Source organism: Misgurnus anguillicaudatus, chromosome 11 (assembly GCF_027580225.2).
Source record: "Misgurnus anguillicaudatus chromosome 11, ASM2758022v2, whole genome shotgun sequence".
Lineage (NCBI taxonomy): Eukaryota > Metazoa > Chordata > Actinopteri > Cypriniformes > Cobitidae > Misgurnus > Misgurnus anguillicaudatus.
Window position 1 is genome coordinate 27,124,520 of NC_073347.2, and position 25,550 is coordinate 27,150,069.

A 25,550-nucleotide genomic window follows, 5' to 3' on the forward strand; every position below is an offset into this window, starting at 1 on the left:
GAGAGGTGTGCTATGACTTTTATAAGGGATCGGGTGCAGGATTTTCGAAAGGGGGGCGAAAAACCACCCGAAAAATCCCATTGACTTAACATTGCGCCCAACTTTGACGGGTCATAGCTCAGCTCGAGGATTTGGTAGAAACTTGTGGGTTACAACATTTGAAGAGGGTGGTAGACTCTGTAAGAACATACATCACAATGGGGTGAAAGTTGTACCCCTGGGGTGTAGGAGGCGCCCAAATGTGCCCCATTGACTTATAATGGGTCAGGGAACATGCCCATATAAGGGAATAAGAATTTTCCTGATGGGATATCTTCGAATTACAGTGTCGTAGAATCAAGGGGGTGGGCTCATTTTACTCGGGCATCCAATCAGTCTCTCAGGATCATCTCAGATCTATTAAGCCACGCCCCTAGCAACAATTTTGGGCACCCTAGCAACATCTCCCATAGACTGCCATTATAAAATGCCCAGATGGATATCTTTGCACCACAGTGTCATAGAGACATGGGGGTTGGCTCATTTTACTCAGGCATCCAATCAGTCTCTCAGGATCCTTAAAGACTTACTAAGCCACGCCCCTAGCAACCACTTTTGAGCACCCTAGCAACATAAAATTCAAACAGTTATATCTCAGCATCAGAACATCGTAGAGACACAGGGGTTGGACCGTTTTACTTGTGACTTGGCGTGTAACAATTGGGCACATCATTGGCCACTCCCAAGCCACGCCCCTAGCAACCAAATTTGAGCACCCTAGCAACCGAATAAACAAAGCCTTATATCTCCGCATCAGAACATCGTAGAGACACGGGGGTTGGACCGTTTGACTTGTGACTCGGAGGGTAATCACTAGTGGATGCCATTTTTTTCCCTAGCAACCAAATACAGTACCCTAGCAACAGAGTAAACAAAGCCTTATATCTCCGCATCAGAACATCGTAGAGACAAGGGGATTGGACCGTTTGACTCATGACTCGGAGGGTAATCACTAGTGGATGCCATTTTTTTCCCTAGCAACCAAATACAGTACCCTAGCAACAGAGTAAACAAAGCCTTATATCTCCGCATCAGAACATCGTAGAGACACGGGGGTTGGACCGTTTGACTCATGACTCTGAGGGTAATCACTAGTGGATGCCATTTTTTTCCCTAGCAACCAAATACAGTACCCTAGCAACAGAGTAAACAAAGCCTTATATCTCCGCATCAGAACATCGTAAAGACACGGGGGTTGGACCGTTTGACTCATGACTCGAAGGGTAATCACTAGTGGATGCCATTTTTTTCCCTAGCAACCAAATACAGCTCCCTAGCAACAGAGTAAACAAAGCCTTATATCTCCGCATCAGAACATCGTAGAGACACGGGGGTTGGACCGTTTGACTTGTGACTCGGAAGGAAATCACTAGTGGATGCCATTTTTCCCCTAGCAACCAAATACAGCTCCCTAGCAACAGAGTAAACAAAGCCTTATATCTCCGCATCAGAACATCGTAGAGACAAGGGGGTTGGACCGTTTGACTCATGACTCAGAGGGTAATCACTAGTGGATGGCAATTTTTTCCCTAGCAACCAAATACAGTACCCTAGCAACCGGATAAACACAGCCTTATATCTCCGCATCAGAACATCGTAGAGACACGGGGGTTGGACCATTTGACTCGTGACTCTGCGGGTAATCACTAGTGGATGCCATTTTTTCCCTAGCAACCAAATACACTACCCTAGCAACAGAGTAAACAAAGCCTTATATCTCCGCATCAGAACATCGTAGAGACATGGGGGTTGGACCATTTGACTCGTGACTCGGAGGGTAATCACTAGTGGATGGCAATTGTTTCCCTAGCAACCAAATACAGTACCCTAGCAACCGGATAAACACAGCCTTATATCTCCGCATCAGAACATCGTAGAGACATGGGAGTTGGATCGTTTTACTTTTGGCTTGGAGTATAATCATATATTGTCCCGAGAATTTTGCCACGGCAAGCACCACTCACATTTTCTTCAGGAAATGTACCTATCTAGTTATAATTATTATTATTCTTCTTTTTCTGGACACTTTTTTCGGCGCGTAACTCGTCCCGCACGCTTTGTCGTAGACCCATGAAATAGGGCTCAAATCGACCGGCTTATTGAGGAGAGGTGTGCTATGACTTTTATAAGCGATCGGGTGCAGGATTTCCGAAAGGGGGGCGAAAAACCACCCGAAAAATCCCATTGACTTAACATTGCGCCCAACTTTGACGAGTCATAGCTCCGCTCTAGAATTTTGTAGAAACATGTGGGTTACAACATTTGAAGAGGGTGTTAGGCTCTGTAAGAACATGGATCACAATGGGGTGTAAGTTGTACCCCTGGGGTGTAAGAGGTGCCCAAAAGTGCCCCATTGACTTATAATGGGGCAGGAAACACGCCCATATAAGGGAATAAAACCGTTCCAGATGGGATATCTTTGCTTTACAGTGTCGTAGAGATACGTGGGTGGGCTCATTTTACTCGGGCATCCAATCAGTCTCTCAGAATCATCCCACAGCTATTAAGCCACGCCCCTAGCAACAATTTTGGGCACCCTAGCAACATCTCCCATAGACTGCCATTATAAAATGCCAGGATGGATATCTTTGCAGCACAGTGTCATAGAGCCTTGGGGGTGGGCTCATTTTACCCAGACATCCAATCAGTCTCTCAGGATCCTAATTGAGGTATTAAGCCACGCCCCTAGCAACCACTTTTGAGCACCCTAGCAACATAACATTTAAACAGTTATATCTCGACATCAGAACATCGTAGAGACACGGGGGTTGGACCGTTTTACTTGTGACTCGGAGTGTAATAACTGGCCACATCATTGGCCACTCCCAAGCCACGCCCCTAGCAACCAAATATGAGCACCCTAGCAACCGAATAAACAAAGCCTTATATCTCTGGATCCGAACATCATAGAGACATGGGGTTTGGGTCTTTGGGTCATGTTAGCTTCATGCTAGCTTAATGCTAAGTCATACTAGCTTCATGCTAGTTTCATGCTAGCTTAATGCTAATTTCATAATAAATCTTGCTAACTTCACGTTAAATCATGCTAGCTTCATGCTAACTTCATGTTAACTTCTTGCTAATCATGCTAACATCATGCTAGCTTCATGTTAATCATGCTAACATCATGCTATCTTTATGCTAATCATTCTAACATCATGCTAACTTCATGCTAATCATGCTAAAATCATGCTAACATCATGCTAGCTTCATGCTAATCATGCTAGCTTCATGCTAATCATGTTAGCTTCATGCTAGCTTCATGCTAATCATGCTAACTTCATGTTAATCATGCTAACATCATGCTAACATCATGCTAGCTTCATGCTAATCATGCTAGCTTCATGCTAATCATGTTAGCTTCATGCTAGCTTCATGCTAATCATGCTAGCTTCATGCTAATCATGTTAGCTTCATGCTAGCTTCATGCTAATCATGCTAGCTTCATGTTAGCTTCATGCTAGCTTCATGCTAACATAATGCTAATCATGCTAACATCATGCTAATCATGCTAGCTTCATGCTAATCATGTTAGCTTCATGCTAGCTTCATGCTAATCATGCTAGCTTCATGTTAGCTTCATGCTAACTTCATGCTAACATAATGCTAATCATGCTAACATCATGCTAATCATGCTAGCTTCATGCTAATCATGCTAGCTTCATGCTAATCATGTTAGCTTCATGCTAGCTTCATGCTAATCATGCTAGCTTCATGTTAGCTTCATGCTAATCATGTTAGCTTCATGCTAGCTTCATGCTAGCTTCATGCTAATCATGTTAGCTTCATGCTAGCTTCATGCTAATCATGCTAACTTCATGCTAATCATGTTAGCTTCATGCTAATCATGCTAGCTTCATGCTAGCTTCATGCTAACTTCATGCTAATCATGCTAACTTCATGCTAATCATGCTAACATAATGCTAATCATGCTAACATCATGCTAATCATGCTAGCTTCATGATAATCATGCTAGCTTCATGCTAATCATGTTAGCTTCATGCTAGCTTCATGTTAACTTCATGCTAATCATGCTAACATCATGCCAACTTCCTGATAATCATGCTAACATCATGCTAATCATATTAACATCATGTTAGCTTCATGATAATGATGTTCGCTTTATGCTAGCTTCATGCTAATCATGTTAACATCATACTACCTTCACGTTAATTATGCTAACATCATGCTAACTTCATTGTAATCATACTACCTTCAATAAACAAAGCCTTATATCTCCACATCAGAACATCGTAGAGACACGGGGGTTGGACCGTTTGACTCGTGACTCGGAGTATAATCATACATTGCCCCCAGAATTTTGCCACGGCAAGCACCACTTCACATTTTCTTCAGGAAATGTACCTATCTAGTTCTTATTATTATATTTTATTCTTATGTCTGCACGTTTTTTCGGCACGTAACTCGTCCCGCACGGTTTGCCGTAGTCCCATGAAAGATGGCTCAAATCGACCGGTTTATTGAGGAGAGGTGTGCTATGACTTTTATAAGGGATCGGGTGCAGGATTTCCGAAAGGGGGGCAAAAAATCACCCAAAAAATCCCATTGACTTAACATTGCGCCGAACTTTGACGAGTCATAGCTCCGCTCGAGGATTTTGTAGAAATATGTGGGTTACAACATTTGAAGAGGGTGGTAGACTCTGTAAAAACATACATGACATTGGGGTGTAAGTTGTACCCCTGGGGTGTAAGAGGCACCCAAAAGTGCCACATTGACTTATAATGGGGCAGGAAACATGCCCATATAAGGAAATAAAAAAGTTCCAGCTGGGATATCTTCGCTTTACAATGTCCTACAGACAAGTGGGTGGGCTCATTTCACTCGGGCATCCAATCAGTCTCTCAGGATCATCTCAGAGCTATTAAGCCACGCCCTTAGCAACAATTTTGGGCACCCTAGCAACATCTCCCATAGACTGCCATTATAAAATGCCCAGATGGATATCTTTGCACCAGAGTGTCATAGAGACATGGGGGTGGGCTCATTTTACTCAGGCATCCAATCAGTTTCTCAGGATCCTTAAAGGCTTACTAAGCCACGCCCCTAGCAACCACTTTTCAGCACCCTAGCAACATAAAATTCAAACAGTTATATCTCAGCATCCGAACATCGTAGAGACACGGGGGTTGGACCGTTTGACTCGTGACTCAGAGTGTAATCATTATGGGATGCCATTTTTTTCCCTAGCAACCAAATACAGTACCCTAGCAACAGAGTAAACAAAGCCTTATATCTCTGCATCAGAACATCGTAGAGACACGGGGGTTGGACCGTTTGACTCGTGACTCGGCGTGTAATCATTATGGGATGCCCATTTTTTCCCTAGCAACCAAATACAGTACCCTAGCAACAGAGTAAACAAAGCCTTATATCTCCGCATCAGAACATCGTAGAGACATGGGGGTTGGACCGTTTGACTCGTGACTCGGAGTGTAATCATTATGGGATGCCATTTTTTTCCCTAGCAACCAAATACAGTACCCTAGCAACAGAGTAAATAAAGCCTTATATCTCCGCCTCAGAACATCGTAGAGACACGGGGGTTGGAGCGTTTTACTCGTGACTTGGAGTGTAATCATTATGGGATGCCATTTTTTCCCCTAGCAACCAAATACAGTACCCTAGCAACAGAGTAAACAAAGCCTTATATCTCCGCCTCAGAACATCGTAGAGACACGGGGGTTGGACCGTTTGACTCGTGACTCGGCGTGTAATCACTATGGGATGCCAATTTTTTCCCTAGCAACCAAATACAGTACCCTAGCAACAGAGTAAACAAAGCCTTATATCTCCGCCTCAGAACATCGTAGAGACACGGGGGTTGGAGCGTTTTACTCGTGACTTGGAGTGTAATCATTATGGGATGCCATTTTTTCCCCTAGCAACCAAATACAGTACCCTAGCAACAGAGTAAACAAAGCCTTATATCTCCGCCTCAGAACATCGTAGAGACACGGGGGTTGGACCGTTTGACTCGTGACTCGGCGTGTAATCACTAGTGGATGCCATTTTTTGCCCTAGCAACCAAATACAGTACCCTAGCAACAGAATAAACAAAGCCTTATATCTCAGCATCAGAACATCGTAGAGACACGGGGGTTGGACCGTTTGACTCGTGACTCGGTGTGTAATCACTATGGGATGCCAATTTTTTCCCTAGCAACCAAATACAGTACCCTAGCAACAGAGTAAACAAAGCCTTATATCTCAGCATCAGAACATCGTAGAGACACGGGGGTTGGACCGTTTGACTCGTGACTCAGTGTGTAATCACTATGGGATGCCATTTTTTTCCCTAGCAACCAAATACAGTACCCTAGCAACAGAGTAAACAAAGCCTTATATCTCAGCATCAGAACATCATAGAGACACGGGGGTTGGACCGTTTGACTCGTGACTCAGAGTGTAATCACTATGGGATGCCAATTTTTTCCCTAGCAACCAAATATAGTACCCTAGCAACCGAATAAACAAAGCCTTATATCTTCGCATCAGAACATCATAGAGACATGAGGGTTGGATTGTTTTAGTTGTGGCATGGAGTATAATCACATACTGTCCCCCGAAATTTGCCACGGCAAGCACCACTTCACATTTTCTTCAGGAAATGTACCTATCTAGTTTATAATTATTCTTCTTTTTCTGGACACTTTTTCGGCGCGTAACTCGTCCCGCACGGTTTGACGTAGTCCCACGAAAGAGGGCTCAAATCGACCGGATTATTGAGGAGAGGTGTGCTATGACTTTTATAAGGGATCGGGTGCAGGATTTCTGAAAGGGGGGCGAAAAACCACCCGAAAAATCCCATTGACTTAACATTGCGCCAAACTTTGACGAGTCATAGCTCCGCTCGAGGATTTTGTAGAAACATGTGGGTTACAACATTTGAAGAGGGTGGTAGGCTCTTTAAGAACATGGATCACAATGGGGTGTAAGTTGTACCCCTGGGGTGTAAGAGGTGCCCAAAAATGCCCAATGAAAAGTCAATGGGGCAAAATCCCATAGACTTACCATTGCAAAAATTTTGACGGGTCATAGGTACGAGTGAGGATTTTGTAGAAACATGTGGGTTACAACATTTGAAGAGGGTGGTAGGCTCTGTAAGAACATTGATCACAAATGGGGTGTAAGTTGTACCCCTGGGGTGTAAGAGGCACCCGAAAATTCCCATTGACTTATAATGGGGCAGGAAACATGCCCATATAAGGGAATAAAACAGTTCCAGATGGGATATCTTTGCTTTACAGTGTCGTAGAGATAAGTGGGTGGGCTCATTTTACTCGGGCATCCAATCAGTCTCTCAGGATCATCCCAGAGCTATTAAGCCACGCCCCTAGCAACAATTTTGGGCACCCTAGCAACATCTCCCATAGACTGCCATTATAAAATGCCCAGATGGATATCTTTGCACCACAGTGTCATAGAGACATGGGGGTGGGCTCATTTTACCCAGACATCCAATCAGTCTCTCAGGATCCTTATTGATGTATTAAGCCACGCCCCTAGCAACCACTTTTGAGCACCCTAGCAACATAACATTTAAACAGTTATATCTCGGCATTAAAACATCGTAGAGACACGGGGGTTGGATCATTTTACTTGTGACTCGGAGTGTAATCACTGGCCACATCATTGGCCACTCCCAAGCCACGCCCCTAGCAACCAAATATGAGCACCCTAGCAACCGAATAAACAAAGCCTTATATCTCTGCATCAGAACATCGTAGAGACACGGGGGTTGGACCATTTTACTTGTGACTCAGAGTGTAATAACTGGCTACATTATTGGCCACTCCCAAGCCACGCCCCTAACAACGAAATATGAGCACCCTAGCAACATAATAAACAAAGCCTTATATCTCTGGATCCGAACATCATAGAGACATGGGGGTTGGGTCTTTGGGTCATGTTAGCTTAATGCTAGCTTAATGCTAAGTCATAGTAGTTTTCATGCTAGCTTAATGCTAATTTCATAATAAATCTTGCTAACTTCACGTTAAATCATGCTAGCTTCATGCTATCTTCATGCTAACTTCATGTTAACTTCTTGCTAATCATGCTAACATCATGCTAGCTTCATGCTAATCATGCTAACATCATGCTAATCATGTTAACATCATGCTAACTTCATGCTAATCATGCTAGCATCATGCTAATCATGCTAACATAATGCTAACTTCATGTTAACATCATGCTAACTTCATGCTAGCTTCATGCTAATCATGCTATCATCATGCTAATCATGGTAACATCATGCTAACTTCATGCTAATCATGTTAACATCATGCTAATCATGCTAACATCATGCTAGCTTCATGCTAATCATGCTAGCTTCATGCTAACTTCATGCTAACTTCATGCTAATCATGCTAACATCATGCTAGTCATGCTAGCTTCATGCTAACTTCATGCTAATCAGTTAAGCTTCATGCTAGCTTCATGCTAATCATGCTAACATCATGTTAATCGTGCTAACATCATGCTAACATCATGCTACCATCATGCTAATCATGTTAACATCATGCTAGCTTCATGCTAATCATGCTAACTTTATGCTAACTTCATGCTAATCATATTAGCTTCGTGTTAGCTTCATGCTAATCATGCTAGCTTCATGCTAACTTCATGCAAATCATGCTAACATCATGCTAATCATGCTAACATCATGCTAGCTTCATGCTAACATCATGCTAGCTTCATGCTAACTTCATGCTAATCATGTTAGCTTCATGCTAGCTTCATGCTAATCATGCTAACATCATGCTAACTTCATGCTAATCATATTAGCATCATGTTAACTTTATGTTAATTATGTTAGCTTTAATGCTAGCTTCATGCTAATGATGTTAGCTTTATGCTAGCTTCATGCTAATCATGCTACCTTCAATAAACAAAGCCTTATATCTCCACATCAGAACATCGTAGAGACACGGGGGTTGGACCGTTTGACTCGTGACTCGGATTGTAATCACTAGTAGATGCCAATTTTCTTCCTAACAACCAAATACAGTACACTAGCAAGCAACCTAATAAACAAAGCCTTATATCTCCGCATAAGAACATCGTAGAGACACAGGGGTTGGATTGTTTTACTTTTGGCTCGGAGTATAATCATACATTGCCCCCAGAATTTTGCCACGGCAAGCACCACTTCACATTTTCTTCAGGAAATGTACCTATCTAGTTCTTATTATTATATTTTATTCTTATGTCTGCACGTTTTTTCGGCACGTAACTCGTCCCGCACGGTTTGCCGTAGTCCCATGAAAGATGGCTCAAATCGACCGGTTTATTGAGGAGAGGTGTGCTATGACTTTTATAAGGGATCGGGTGCAGGATTTCCGAAAGGGGGGCAAAAAATCACCCAAAAAATCCCATTGACTTAACATTGCGCCGAACTTTGACGAGTCATAGCTCCGCTCGAGGATTTTGTAGAAATATGTGGGTTACAACATTTGAAGAGGGTGGTAGACTCTGTAAAAACATACATGACATTGGGGTGTAAGTTGTACCCCTGGGGTGTAAGAGGCACCCAAAAGTGCCACATTGACTTATAATGGGGCAGGAAACATGCCCATATAAGGAAATAAAAAAGTTCCAGCTGGGATATCTTCGCTTTACAATGTCCTACAGACAAGTGGGTGGGCTCATTTCACTCGGGCATCCAATCAGTCTCTCAGGATCATCTCAGAGCTATTAAGCCACGCCCTTAGCAACAATTTTGGGCACCCTAGCAACATCTCCCATAGACTGCCATTATAAAATGCCCAGATGGATATCTTTGCACCAGAGTGTCATAGAGACATGGGGGTGGGCTCATTTTACTCAGGCATCCAATCAGTTTCTCAGGATCCTTAAAGGCTTACTAAGCCACGCCCCTAGCAACCACTTTTCAGCACCCTAGCAACATAAAATTCAAACAGTTATATCTCAGCATCCGAACATCGTAGAGACACGGGGGTTGGACCGTTTGACTCGTGACTCAGAGTGTAATCATTATGGGATGCCATTTTTTTCCCTAGCAACCAAATACAGTACCCTAGCAACAGAGTAAACAAAGCCTTATATCTCTGCATCAGAACATCGTAGAGACACGGGGGTTGGACCGTTTGACTCGTGACTCGGCGTGTAATCATTATGGGATGCCCATTTTTTCCCTAGCAACCAAATACAGTACCCTAGCAACAGAGTAAACAAAGCCTTATATCTCCGCATCAGAACATCGTAGAGACATGGGGGTTGGACCGTTTGACTCGTGACTCGGAGTGTAATCATTATGGGATGCCATTTTTTTCCCTAGCAACCAAATACAGTACCCTAGCAACAGAGTAAATAAAGCCTTATATCTCCGCCTCAGAACATCGTAGAGACACGGGGGTTGGAGCGTTTTACTCGTGACTTGGAGTGTAATCATTATGGGATGCCATTTTTTCCCCTAGCAACCAAATACAGTACCCTAGCAACAGAGTAAACAAAGCCTTATATCTCCGCCTCAGAACATCGTAGAGACACGGGGGTTGGACCGTTTGACTCGTGACTCGGCGTGTAATCACTATGGGATGCCAATTTTTTCCCTAGCAACCAAATACAGTACCCTAGCAACAGAGTAAACAAAGCCTTATATCTCCGCCTCAGAACATCGTAGAGACACGGGGGTTGGAGCGTTTTACTCGTGACTTGGAGTGTAATCATTATGGGATGCCATTTTTTCCCCTAGCAACCAAATACAGTACCCTAGCAACAGAGTAAACAAAGCCTTATATCTCCGCCTCAGAACATCGTAGAGACACGGGGGTTGGACCGTTTGACTCGTGACTCGGCGTGTAATCACTAGTGGATGCCATTTTTTGCCCTAGCAACCAAATACAGTACCCTAGCAACAGAATAAACAAAGCCTTATATCTCAGCATCAGAACATCGTAGAGACACGGGGGTTGGACCGTTTGACTCGTGACTCGGTGTGTAATCACTATGGGATGCCAATTTTTTCCCTAGCAACCAAATACAGTACCCTAGCAACAGAGTAAACAAAGCCTTATATCTCAGCATCAGAACATCGTAGAGACACGGGGGTTGGACCGTTTGACTCGTGACTCAGTGTGTAATCACTATGGGATGCCATTTTTTTCCCTAGCAACCAAATACAGTACCCTAGCAACAGAGTAAACAAAGCCTTATATCTCAGCATCAGAACATCATAGAGACACGGGGGTTGGACCGTTTGACTCGTGACTCAGAGTGTAATCACTATGGGATGCCAATTTTTTCCCTAGCAACCAAATATAGTACCCTAGCAACCGAATAAACAAAGCCTTATATCTTCGCATCAGAACATCATAGAGACATGAGGGTTGGATTGTTTTAGTTGTGGCATGGAGTATAATCACATACTGTCCCCCGAAATTTGCCACGGCAAGCACCACTTCACATTTTCTTCAGGAAATGTACCTATCTAGTTATGTTGGCTTGTCAAAGCCAACATACTGATATTGTATTTAAACTTATTATTAGTGGTGCTTGCATTTATGCAAGGCATCACTATTACTATTGCTCAGGGATATTATTATTATTTTTATTCTTATTTCTGGACAAAATTTCGGCGCGTAACTCGTCCCGCACGGTTTGTCGCAGACCCATGAAAGAGGGCTCAAATCAACCGGCTTGTTGAGGAGATGGTGGCTATATCTTTTATAAGTGATCGGGTGCAGGGTTTCCGAAAGGGGGGCAAAAAATCACCCGAAAAATCCCATTGACTTAACATTGGGCCGAACTTTGACGAGTCATAGCTCCGCTCAAGGATTTTGTAGAAACATGTGGGTTACAACATTTGAAGAGGGTGGTAGACTCTGTAACAACATACATGATATTGGGGTGTAAGTTGTCCCCCTGGGGTGTAAGAGGCGCCCAAAAGTGCCCCAATGAAAAGTCAATGGGGGAAAATCCCATAGACTTAACATTGCAAAAATTTTGACGGGTCATAGGTACGAGTGAGGATTTCATAGAAACATGTGGGTTACCAAATTTGAAGAGGGTGGTAGGCTATGTAAGAACATACATGACATTGGGGTGTAAGTTGTACCCCTGGGGTGTAAGAGGCACCCGAAAATTCCAATTGACTTATAATGGGGCAGGAAACATGCCCATATAAGGGAATAAAACAGTTCCAGATGGGATATCTTTGCTTTACTGTGTCGTAGAGATTAGTGGGTGGGCTCATTTCACTCGGGCATCCAATCAGTCTCTCAGGATCATCCCAGAGCTATTAAGCCACGCCCCTAGCAACAATTTTGGGCACCCTAGCAACATCTCCCATAGACTGCCATTATAAAACGCCCAGATGGATATCTTTGCACCACACTGTCATAGAGACATGGGGGTGGGCTCATTTTACTCAGGCATCCAATTAGTCTCTCAGGATCCTTACATGGGTATTAAGCCACGCCCCTAGCAACCACTTTTGAGCACCCTAGCAACATAAAATTCAAACAGTTATATCTCCGCATCAGAACATCGTAGAGACACGGGGGTTGGACCGTTTGACTCGTGACTCAGAGTGTAATCATTATGGGATGCCAATTTTTTCCCTAGCAACCAAATACAGTACCCTAGCAACAGAGTAAACAAAGCCTTATATCTCCGCCTCAGAACATCGTAGAGACACGGGGGTTGGACTGTTTGACTCGTGAGTCGGGGTGTCATCCTTATGGGATGCCAATTTTTTCCCTAGCAACCAAATACAGTACCCTAGCAACAGAGTAGACAAAGGCTTATATCTCTGCATCAGAACATCGTAGAGACACAGGGGTTGGACCCTTTGACTCGTGACTCGGCGTGTAATCATTATGGGATGCCAATTTTTTCCCTAGCAACCAAATACAGTACCCTAGCAACAGAGTAAACAAAGCCTTATATCTCCGCATCAGAACATCGTAGAGACACGGGGGTTGGACCGTTTGACTCGTGACTCGGCGTGTAATCATTACGGGATGCCAATTTTTTCCCTAGCAACCAAATACAGTACCCTAGCAACAGAGTAAACAAAGCCTTATATCTCCGCATCAGAACATCGTAGAGACACGGGGGTTGGACCGTTTGACTCGTGACTCAGAGTGTAATTATTATGGGATGCCAAATTTTTCCCTAGCAACCAAATACAGTACCCTAGCAACAGAGTAAACAAAGCCTTATATGTCCGCATCAGAACATCGTAGAGACACGGGGGTTGGACCGTTTGACTCGTGACTCGGCGTGTAATCATTATGGGATGCCAATTTTTTCCCTAGCAACCAAATACAGTACCCTAGCAACAGAGTAAACAAAGCCTTATATCTCCGCATCAGAACATCGTAGAGACACGGGGGTTGGACCGTTTGACTCTTGACTCAGAGTGTAATCATTATGGGATGCCAATTTTTTCCCTAGCAACCAAATACAGTACCCTAGCAACAGAGTAAACAAAGCCTTATATCTCCGCCTCAGAACATCGTAGAGACACGGGGGTTGGACTGTTTGACTCGTGACTCGGAGTGTAATCATTATGGGATGCCAATTTTTTCCCTAGCAACCAAATACAGTACCCTAGCAACAGAGTAAACAAAACCTTATATCTCTGCATCAGAACATCGTAGAGACACAGGGGTTGGACCGAATGACTCGTGACTCGGCGTGTAATCATTATGGGATGCCAATTTATTCCCTAGCAACCAAATACACTACCCTAGCACCAGAGTAAACAAAGCCTTATATCTCCGCATCAGAACATCGTAGAGACACGGGGGTTGGACCGTTTGACTCGTGACTCGGCGTGTAATCATTACGGGATGCCAATTTTTTCCCTAGCAACCAAATACAGTACCCTAGCAACAGAGTAAACAAAGCCTTATATCTCCGCATCAGAACATCGTAGAGACACGGGGGTTGGACCGTTTGACTCGTGACTCAGAGTGTAATAATTATGGGATGCCAAATTTTTCCCTAGCAACCAAATACAGTACCCTAGCAACAGAGTAAACAAAGCCTTATATGTCCGCATCAGAACATCGTAGAGACACGGGGGTTGGACCGTTTGACTCGTGACTCGGCGTGTAATCATTATGGGATGCCAATTTTTTCCCTAGCAACCAAATAAAGTACCCTAGCAACAGAGTAAACAAAGCCTTATATCTCCGCATCAGAACATCGTAGAGACACGGGGGTTGGACCGTTTGACTCGTGACTCGGAGTGTAATCATTATGGGATGCCAATTTTTTCCATAGCAACCAAATACAGTACCCTAGCAACAGAGTAAACAAAGCCTTATATCTCCGCATCAGAACATCGTAGAGACACGGGGGTTGGACCGTTTGACTCGTGACTCGGAGTGTAATCATTATGGGATGCCAATTTTTTTCCCTAGCAACCAAATACAGTACCCTAGCAACAGAGTAAACAAAGCCTTATATCTCCGCATCAGAACATCGTAGAGACACAGGGGTTGGACCGTTTGACTCGTGACTCGGAGTGTAATCATTATGGGATACCAATTTTTTCCCTAGCAACCAAATACAGTACCCTAGCAACAGAGTAAACAAAGCCTTTTATCTCCGCAGCAGAACATTGTAGAGACACGGGGGTTGGACCGTTTTACTTTTGGCTTGGAGTATAATCAAATATGGTCCCCAGAATTTTGCCACGGCAAGCACCACTCACATTTTCTTCAGGAAATGTACCTATCTAGTTATTATTCTTCTTCTTCTTCTTCTTCTGAGACTAAAATTTCTGCGGCTAACTCGTCCAACAGCTTTCAAGCTACAACCACGAAATTTTCCACGGACATTCTGACTGGTCTAAAGAAGTGTGCTATATCTTTTTGACGGGATCCGACTTACAGAATTCCCAAAACGGGACATAAAACTTCCGAAAAGTCCTATTTACTTAACATTGCGACAAACTTTGACGGGTCATAGCTACGAGCGAGTAATTTGTAGAAACTTGTGGGTTACCACATTTGAAGAGGCTGGCAGGCTCTGTAAGAACATACCTCACATTGGAGTGTAAGTTTCACCCCTGGGGTGTAAGAGGCCCCCAAAATTCCCCATTGACTTATAACGGGGCAGGAAACACGCCCATATAAGGGAATAAAAACGTTCCAGATGGAATATCTTCGCTTTACAGTATCATAGAGACATGGGGGTGGGCTCATTTTACTCAGGCATCCAATCAGTCTCTCTGGATCGTCCCATAGCTATTAAGCCACGCCCCTAGCAACCATTTGTGGGCACCCTAGCAACATCTCCCATAGACTGCCATTATAAAATGCCCAGATGGATATCTTTGCAGCACAGTGTCACAGAGACATGGGGGGTGGGCTCATTTTACTCAGGCATCCAATCAGTCTCTAAGGATTCTTATTGAGGTATTAAGCCACGCCCCTAGCAACCAAATATGAGCACCCTAGCAACATAATAAACAAAGCCTTATATCTCTGGATCCGAACATCATAGAGACATGGGGGTTGGGTCTTTTGGTCATTATAGCTTCATGCTAGCTTCATGCTAAGTCATACTAGCTTCATGCTAGTTTCATGCTAGCTTTATGCTAATTTCATAATAAATCTTGCTAACTTCATGCTTATTCATGTTAGCATCATGCTAACTTCATGCTAATTCATATTAGCATCATGCTAGCTTCATGCTAATTAATGTTAACATCATGCTAGCTTCATGCTAATTCATGTTAGCATCATGTTAGCTTCATGCTAATTCATGTTAGCATCATGCTAGCTTCATGCTAATTCATGTTAGCATCATGCTAGCTTCATACTAATTCATGTTAGCATCATGCTAGCTTCATGTTAATTCATGTTAGCATCATCTAGCTTCATGCTAATTCATGTTAGCATCATGCTAGCTTCATGCTAATTCATGTTAGCATCATGCTAGCTTCATGCTAATTTCATGCTAATTCATGTTAGCATCATGCTAACTTCATGCTAATTCATGTTAGCATCATGCTAGCTTCATGCTAATTCATGTTAGCATCATGCTAGCTTCATGCTAATTCATGTTAGCATCATGCTAGCTTCATGCTAATTCATGTTAGCATCATGCTAGTTTCATGCTAATTCATGTTAGCATCATGCTAACTTCATGCTAATTCATGTTAGCATCATGCTAACTTCATGCTAATTCATGTTAGCATCATGCTAGCTTCATGCTAATTCATGTTAGCATCATGCTAGCTTCATGCTAATTCATATTAGCATCATGCTAGCTTCATGCTAACTTCATTCTAATTCATGTTAGCATCATGCTAGCTTCATGCTAATTCATGTTAGCATCATGCTAGCTTCATGCTAATTCATGTTAACAGCATGCTAGCTTCATGCTAATCATGCTAACTTGATGCTAGCTTCATGCTAATCATGTTAGCTTCATGCTAGCTTCAGGCTAATCATGCTAGCTTCATGCTAAATCAGGCTAGCTTCATACTTAAACATACTAACAGCCAGATAGCCTACTAAACTAAACTTCTGTCAAACCGTTTTAAACGTTCAGGCCAGGCTTTGTCAAGCCAACATAAAGTTTGTCAACAAACTTTTCTATCTAGTTATTATTCTTCTTCTTCTTCTTCTTCTTCTTCTGAGACTAAAATTTCTGCGGCTAACTCGTCCGACAGCTTTCAAGCTACATCCACAAAATTTTCCACGGACATTCTGACTGGTCTAAAGAAGTGTGCTATATCTTTTTGACGGGATCCGACTTACAGAATTCCTAAAACGGGACATAAAACTTCCGAAAAGTCCCATTTACTTAACATTGCGACAAACTTTGACAGGTCATAGCTCCGAGTGAGAAATTTGTAGAAACTTGTGGCTTACCATATTTAAGGAGGCTGACAGGCACTGTGAGAACATACCTCACATTGGGGTGTAAGTTTCACCCCTGGGGTGTAGGAGGCCCCCAAAATTCCCCATTGACTTATAACGGGGCAGGAAACACGCCCATATAAGGGAATAAAAACGTTCCAGATGGAATATCTTCGCTTTACAGTGTCATAGAGACATGGGGGTGGGCTCAATTTACTCAGGCATCCAATCAGTCTCTCTGGATCATCCCATAGCAATTAAGCCACGCCCCTAGCAACCATTTTTGGGCACCCTAGCAACATCTCCCATAGACTGCCATTATAAAATGCCCAGATGGATATCTTTGCAGCACAGTGTCACAGGGACATGGGGGTGGGCTCATTTTACTCAGGCATCCAATCAGTCTCTAAGGATTCTTATTGAGCTATTAAGCCACGCCCCTAGCAACCAAATATCAGCACCCTAGCAACATAATGAACAAAGCCTTATATCTCTGGATCCGAACATCATAGAGACATGGGGGTTGGGTCTTTTGGTCATGTTAGCTTCATGCTAGCTTCAAGCTAAGTCATACTAGCTTCATGCTAGTTTCATGCTAGCTTTATGTTAATTTCATAATAAATCTTGCTAACTTCATGCTTATTCATGTTAGCATCATGCTAGCTTCATGCTAATTCATGTTAGCATCATGCTAGCTTCATGCTAATTCATGTTATCATCATGCTAGCTTCATGCTAATTCATGTTAGCATCATGCTAGCTTCATGCTAATTCATGTTAGCATCATGCTAGCTTCATGCTAATTCATGTTAGCATCATGCTAACTTCATGCTAATTCATGTTAGCTTCATGCTAGCTTCATGCTAATTCATGTTAGCATCATGCTAATTCATGTTAACATCATGCTAGCTTCATGCTAATTCATGTTAGCATCATGCTAGCTTCATGCTAATTCATGTTAGCATCATGCTAGCTTCATGCTAATTCATGTTAGCATCATGCTAGCTTCATGCTAATTCATGTTAGCATCATGCTAGCTTCATGCTAATTCATGTTAGCATCATGCTAGCTTCATGCTAATTCATGTTAGCATCATGCTAACTTCATGCTAATTCATGTTAGCATCATGCTAGCTTCATGCTAATTCATGTTAGCATCATGCTAGCTTCATGTTAATTCATGTTAGCATCATGCTAGCTTCATGCTAATTCATGTTAGCATCATGCTAGCTTCATGCTAATTCATGTTAGCATCATGCTAGGTTCATGCTAATTCATGTTAGCATCATGCTAGCTTCATGCTAATTCATGTTAGCATCATGCTAGCTTCATGCTAGCTTCATGCTAATTCATGTTAGCATCATGCTAACTTCATGCTAATTCATGTTAGCATCATGCTAGCTTCATGCTAATCATGCTAACTTGATGCTAGCTTCATGCTAATCATGTTAGCTTCATGCTAGCTTTATGCTAATTCATGTTAGCATCATGCTAGCTTTACGTTATTTCATGTTAGCATCATGCTAGCTTCATGCTAATCATGCTAACTTGATGTTAAATCATGCTAGCTTCATACTTAAACATACTAACAGCCAGATAGCCTACTAAACTAAACTTCTGTCAAACCGTTTTTAACGTTCAGGCCAGGCTTTGTCAAGCCAACATAAAGTTTGTCAACAAACTTTTCTATCTAGTTATGTAGATGCAATCATTTTTATGCATTATTTGGTTGAACAGTTTCATTTAACTTTCTGTCCATCAGATGTGTCCGTCGCTACGAGAGTCACGTCAATCGTTGTCATCAGTGCACTGCTGCCTTCTCACCCTGCGGTCGCTTCATAGCCACTGGCTCCGAGGACCAATCTGTAAGTAGGGGAGAGCACAACCTAACACTTTCTGGTTTTGGCTCAATCGCAATAAGCAACACACACATCTCTTCTACAAATGAACATTTGAAGTTTGTTTCTATTACTTACCATTCTTGGACATTTAAACCAAACGTGACAGAAGTGCAAACATTACAACTTACCCCATAGGTGGGGTTTATTGTAACAGACAGGGGGTTAGTTGTAACACTTGCTAAAAATTAAGTTTGCAGGCAAATATTTCAATACTATTTTGTCTATATACTTGAAGTGGATATTGTTTATATATCTGTCTATGACAGACAGGTATCCACACTGTATTCATTCATCCAGCCCTTTTCTAATAAAAGTTCAATTATTAATGCATACGAATGTCTAAATATGTGAGAAAAAGCAGCACAATTATGACAAAACATTTTTTTATATGTGACCCGGCTGTAATAACCATACTACAGTTTCAAAAATCTAATTCTGGGATAATGAGCATCAAAGTCTGATTTTAGCCATTTTTTCATTATGATTTTAATCTTTGACGTGACCTTATTCAATCAATATTAAAGATATGAACAAAAAAACATTTGACACACGATTTTTGATAAGACAGGCACATTTATTTTGTTGGTAGCCAGCAATCATTTGCGTTTAGCCTATTTAACAGGCAAGAATTACGCTAACGTTAGCGGTTTTCATATTGTAAGTGCTGAGGGGTTAGTTGTAACACAGCGTTACAATTAACCCGCTGGGACAAAATATTTTAAGCCTACAAAAAAAGTTGCAAAACGAGCTGCAGACATATTTTGAAATGATGCTATGTTTTAGTCAACAAGACACTGTTTAATATGACATAGCATTGGATTTGGTATCTTACACACCCAACTTAGAAACCGAAAGAAACATATGATGGAAAAATGTACTTACATGCCACCAAAACACTCGTCCATCAATAACTCTCTGGAAAAACATTATACATTTCCAATAATTTGCAGGAGATCATCATTTGGCAGCGTGAAAAAAAATGCCAGAAAAACAAAACGCTCAACCTTGTGCAACAATGTAAACAGTTTGTGTTACAACTAACCCCGCGTTAGTTTTTGCCCCGTGCACCCCTACATATTATATACATCAACACATACATCAACATCATCTTGCAACCCTTTCTAGCTCTTTCACACTCCTCCTTGCAAGGTGTCATACAATTCATAAGACTAATAATTCATATAGCCTCTTCATAAAAATTAATATCTGGTAGTTTTGCATTATGATGTGAGTGTATATTAGCGTTATTTTTGGCATTTAAGATCATTTGGAACCGGAAGTGGTGCATGACGTTAGACTTAACAAGTGAATAGTCATAAAAGTCAGTGGCGGCTCGTGACTGCTCATCCGAGGGGCGCTAATTCAAAATAAGTGTGTGTGTGGTTCCTTTTTTCAAAATATGTGTTTTGCGCGTCGAGAGATCTTGTGTGCATCACATGTTTTGTCAAAACCGTTTATGATAAAAGAGACGCTCGCGTTTACAAAATACACGCAAGACACTCCCTTAACAGTAAACTCTGATTACGCATGAGATTATGTGAGTATCTGGCAAACGCGAGCATCTCTTTTATCATAAACCCTTTAGACGCATCTGCAGCCGGCACTTATTTTGACAAGACACGTGATGCACATCTCTCGATGTGCAGAACACATATTTTGAGAAAAGGAACCACACACATGACGGGCTACATACATGTTGTGACGAATTTCGCATCGAGCGCCCTCGAAAAAAGAAGTCATCGGCTGCCACTGATAAAATGATCCTGTTCTGGCCGGGTGCGAGTCTGATTATCTTGACTGAGATAATAAAACTGCCATTTAGGAGTGCTAAAGACCACATTTCTCACATTGTATCCAGTTTCTACAATCTGTACTGTTTTTGACACAACCCTCTTTTTTTAATAAACTAAACACAAAGAGAAAATGCTAATTATGTAAAATGTGGTGTTTCCCTTTAGTGCGCAGTTGAATTATTTTTCCTGGATTTAAAGGTGATGTCTGTAATTTCTGTAGCACTAATAGCTCCAAATGGAATTCCAAAGATAACGGGAAAAGACAAACTTTATATGTTGGCTTGAAGATAAGCAGGTAATTTGAATTAATTGCAGTTTAGTGGTATGCAGGTCTCTCTCTCTCTCTCTCTCTCTCTCTCTCTCTCTCTCTCTCTCTCTCTCTCTCTCTCTCTCTCTCTCTCTCTCTCTCTCTCTCTCTCTTTTTCTGAGTATTTCTTATCACACAGCAGCAGCTGCATCACATTTGCTGCTGAGGTTCTTTATGTCCATGGCCAGATTCGTCAAAACAATTCACTCTTCTGAGGACAATAGTGTCTCAAGATGTCTCATCCATACTTTCACGGTGTTGTAGTGTTTAAACAGTTTTGTTTTTCCACTGACCGAACCACTAACCGATTGACCTTCAACAAAGTGATGAACGTGATCAACAATTCCATCAAAAGAAAACAGTGGGTTTTGGTCTATGCGGTCACTTGTGAGTGACCTAGATTTAAGATTTCATAAATCTGAAGCTTTAGTTAAAACTCTTAATAAAACCCACCATCCTTTTGAACATAAAAGTTTTTTATTGCTGTGATCGTGTACAAGTTTTCAGTCTGCGCTCAGGTCAGTGGAATAACACGTGCGTGTTGATGGCTGTTATTAATCACCAGCACTGGGCAAAGCCGGAAAAGTTTGAGAGGATCTCCACGGCACTGCCCGATTTCCAGTGTTTCTTGGAAGCTGGCGCGCAGAACGGTAGTGAGCTACTATTCTGTTGTTTGTGGCTGTCTTGAGAGTTCCAGAAGCCAGATGCATTTGTTGATGTCTTTTATATTTTACTGACAATTGCAGTAAGGGATCCCCCCTCCCGCCAAAATATTCCATGACCAAGTTACATTATTTCCAAGCCATAAGACCGATTCAAGTACGATCAACAAAAAATGATTGATTCTGTGTCACATTTATGAGTGATGACAGGGTAAACGTGTCCAGTTGTGGTATTTCCCTAAGCTTTTTACCATGTGTAGCCTATCAGAGGATAAAGTAGAGACAATGTTATGAGATTTCCTATTGAATGATATTTATTGGTTATGAATATTAGCAGGTAATTTAAATTATTTTCCACTAAGATACAGTTTCAGACCATGTGCTGATCTCAAAGATACAACTGAATTGTAAACAGGATCTGCTGACCATCTAGATGGTGACTGCCAGACTGTTTTCACCAAAAGATGACCAGAAATACTGCGAAAATACCACCTAGGAGGTTCTGTAGTTGCATCTGTCTTACCTATCAGTCAGCTGCATATTTTTGGCTTTTGGGTTTTTCTTCGAAAAGCACTTTAGCCTTTCAATTTTTTCGAATCAGTTCAATGGGTTGTGCATTTATTGTGTGTGCCTGGATTAGGGGTGTTTTAATGAGTTTGTTCAGAATGAACATGATCGGCCTGTTCCTTTCTACATCATGTGAAGCTTTATATTAAAGGAATATTCCATTTTCTTAAAAGAAAAGTCTAGATAATTTACTCACCACCATGTCATCCAAAATGTTGATGTCTTTCTTTGTTCAGTCGAGAAGAAATTATGTTTTTTGAGGAAAACATTGCAGGATTTTTCTCATTTTAATGGACTTTAATAGACACCAACAATTAATACTTAACTCAACACTTAACAGTTTTTTTCAACGGAGTTTCAAAGGACTATAAACAATCCCAAACAGGGCATAAGGGTCTTATCTAGCAAAACGGTTGTCATTTTTGACAATAAAAATAACTCATATCCACTTTTAAAGCAACTTCTCGTTTAGATCCGGTCGTCATGCGCTAGCGTGACCCGACGCAATACCTCATCACGTCAAGAGGTCACAGAGGACGAACGCGAAACTCCGCCTCAGTGTTTACAAGTGTGGCGAAAGAGGACCGTTCCTACGTTGTTGTATGTCAACTGATACTAATTAATGTCTTTGTGGCAGTTTATTGTTTAAAATGGTCCGCAAATGTGCGTTTTATAAATGTAACACGTGACGTCCCTACGTCACTACGCATTTACGCTAGGTCGCGCTGGACCGGCCCCAAACGAAAAGCTGCGCTTGAAAAGTGTACACTTGTCATTCTTCTTGTCAAAAATGACAACCGTTTTGCTAGATAAGACCCTTATGCCCTGTTTGGGATTGTTTATAGTCCTTTGAAACTCCGTTGAAAAAAACTGTTAAGTGTTGAGTTAAGTATTAATTGTTGGTGTCTATTAAATTCCATTAAAATGAGAAAAATCCTGCAATGTTTTCCTCAAAAAACATAATTTCTTCTTGACTGAACAAAGAAAGACATCAACATTATGGATGACATTGTGGTGAGTAAATTATCTGGATTTTTCTTTTAAGAAAATGGAATATTCCTTTAAAGGTTTAATGTGGGTTTTAGCGACATCTACCGGTGGGATTGTGAATTGCAACCAACCTCAATTTCGAAACACAATGTGAAGCTACGGTAGCTGCAACATGACAAACAAGTCTTTATCTGAAACGCGCGAGTTGAAAAATCTGAACTTTGGCGTATTTCCGCGCCGTGTTAAACAATCAGGACACCCCATGATGCGAATTTACGCGTGAATTTCTCGAATGACTAGAATTTCACGCGAGAATGAAGCGAGTGAACTCAAATGTTCAAGCGTCCAACTACGCACGAATTGCGCGTTTTTACCGCCTCTAACGCGGCCGGTGTGAACTCTGCACTAGAGTTAAACATTTGATTTTTACCGTTTTGGAATCCATTCAGCTGATCTCCGAGTCTGCATAGCTTTTAGCATAGCTTAGCATAATCCATTGATTATCTATAGTTCATAGCAACTCCTAGCAAAATCGCAACTTTTAATTTTCTGTTGGCCTTATTACATGTTGTTACTACAGAAGAGTCAAGTTTTAAATAGGAAAAATATTGAAACTCTTTGGTTATTTTTGAGCACGATAATCAGATTCAATGGATTATGCTAAGCCATGCTAAAAGTGGTACTGCCAGACCCGGAGATCGGCTAAATGGATTCCAAAACAGTAAAAATCAAGTGTTTAACTCTAGGGGAACTGGAAAATTAGCATATTTTCAAAATAAGTGGAGTTTCCCTTTAAAGGCGGAGTCCACGATGTTTGAAAAACGCTTTGGAAAAGGAGACTGGCCGACTACCAAAACACACTTACAGCCAATCAGCAGTAAGGAGCGTGTCTACTAACCGACATCCTTGCCGGGTTGCGTATGTGTGGGGCAGGTCTATCAACAGAAGGTCCAGATTCTATTGGGGTAGGGGCGTGTTTGTTTAGGTGATTTCAAATATCAACATTGGCTTTCAAACATCGTGGACTCCGCCTTTAAGTGAATTTGTGCTTAAAACAACAAAAAAATCTTTAAATCAAGAAATCAAATATCCTTACCCCATTGGCAGATTTTTTTTTTTTTGCTTGTTTTAAGCACAGATTCACTTTAATTTTATATTTTTGTCTAAAAACTAGACTTATTTTCTTAGGTCATTTTAGGCTCATAAAGAAAATACCTCTTGATTTAAGATTTTTTTTATATTTGTACTGAAAACAAGACAAAAATAATAAGTAGGAAAGCGCAGCGCTTGCGGTCCATGTAGAATTGATGCGTTGTTATATTTTTTGAGAGTTGCATGTCATACAGTGTAGGTACATGTCTATGTGAAGAGTTTCGTTGCAAAACCACCGTTTTTTTAATTGTTCAGAAATCTCGTTTTTAGGTTGTGCATTCCAATTAATTTAAATGCAACTGCAGTTGGTTTGTTTTGATTTAAACCTTCATAACTTAAAAAATACAGCTAAGTAGCACCATAAAACAAAATAATAACATGATAACATAATATTAAACATGTTTTGACAAAAATGTAAAAAAGTGGATTTATCTCGTTTTGCAACGAAACTCTTCATGTGTAGGCTATGCCGTACTTTCAACGCATAAGTATAAAAAGAGCTGTAGGATGTATATTAGCACTTTTAAAGTCCCACTCCTCTAGTCAGATTTAAAGACTTTTGTATAATTTTTATTAACTTTTTATTTTTTGTATGTGTGTGCCTGTTCTTTTGTCTTGCTCAAGTCTGTTTTTCTAACAAGAACAAAGTAGAAAGAGTAGCTTCCCTTGTACTCACAAATGCCAGATTACAATAACATACCTTGTCATGAAACCTCCTCAACTCTTTCATTTTATATTTTTCTCACTGTGTATTTTGTCTCATTGCCTTTCTTTGGGACCTATAAGGAAGCCCATCTTCCTTTCACCGTAAACTAGATCCACAGAAAAAGCTTCAACAGGAGGTTTCAAGCAGTGAATCAAAGATTCAGTGGGGAGATCACAGCACGAGTCTTCACACCCCTCACCCTGCCCAGCGTATCCTCACCTCGGTATCACTTTTCCAACTCAACACATCATTCATGCGGGCCTGTTACAGCCATCAAACTGCTATTTTAATAAATAGAGTCCTCATGTTGATTGTTAGTCATATAACCAGCGCCAACAAACGTCTTTGTTTCATTCTTATGTTTTTGTCCGAACGCATTCGCCAACTGTGCTAACGCTAGAGGAAGCAGTTTTTTACGTAAATGACTTTGAGTGTAGTCGAAGATATTTTGTGTTCTCGTTTTATGTGTTTGGAGGGCTGTAAATCAACTGTATGTACGCTGCCCAAGTTCTCCAGAAGACCTTGATGAAACTTTTTCCCATGTTGCCATCATAATCACAACAG

General features: G+C 41.4%; 1 protein-coding gene across 3 annotated transcripts in view; it reads left to right on the forward strand.

Annotated features, from left to right (window-relative positions):
• wdr27 (WD repeat domain 27) overlaps window positions 1-25,550 on the forward strand; it is a 110,609-nt gene that overhangs the window by 64,913 nt on the left and 20,146 nt on the right. For all 3 annotated transcript variants that reach the window (XM_073873433.1, XM_073873435.1, XM_073873434.1), the window contains one exon: window positions 18,671-18,773. In XM_073873433.1, the coding sequence (XP_073729534.1) occupies window positions 18,671-18,773 (103 nt within the window). Of the gene's footprint in view, window positions 1-18,670; window positions 18,774-25,550 lie in introns of those variants that run through there.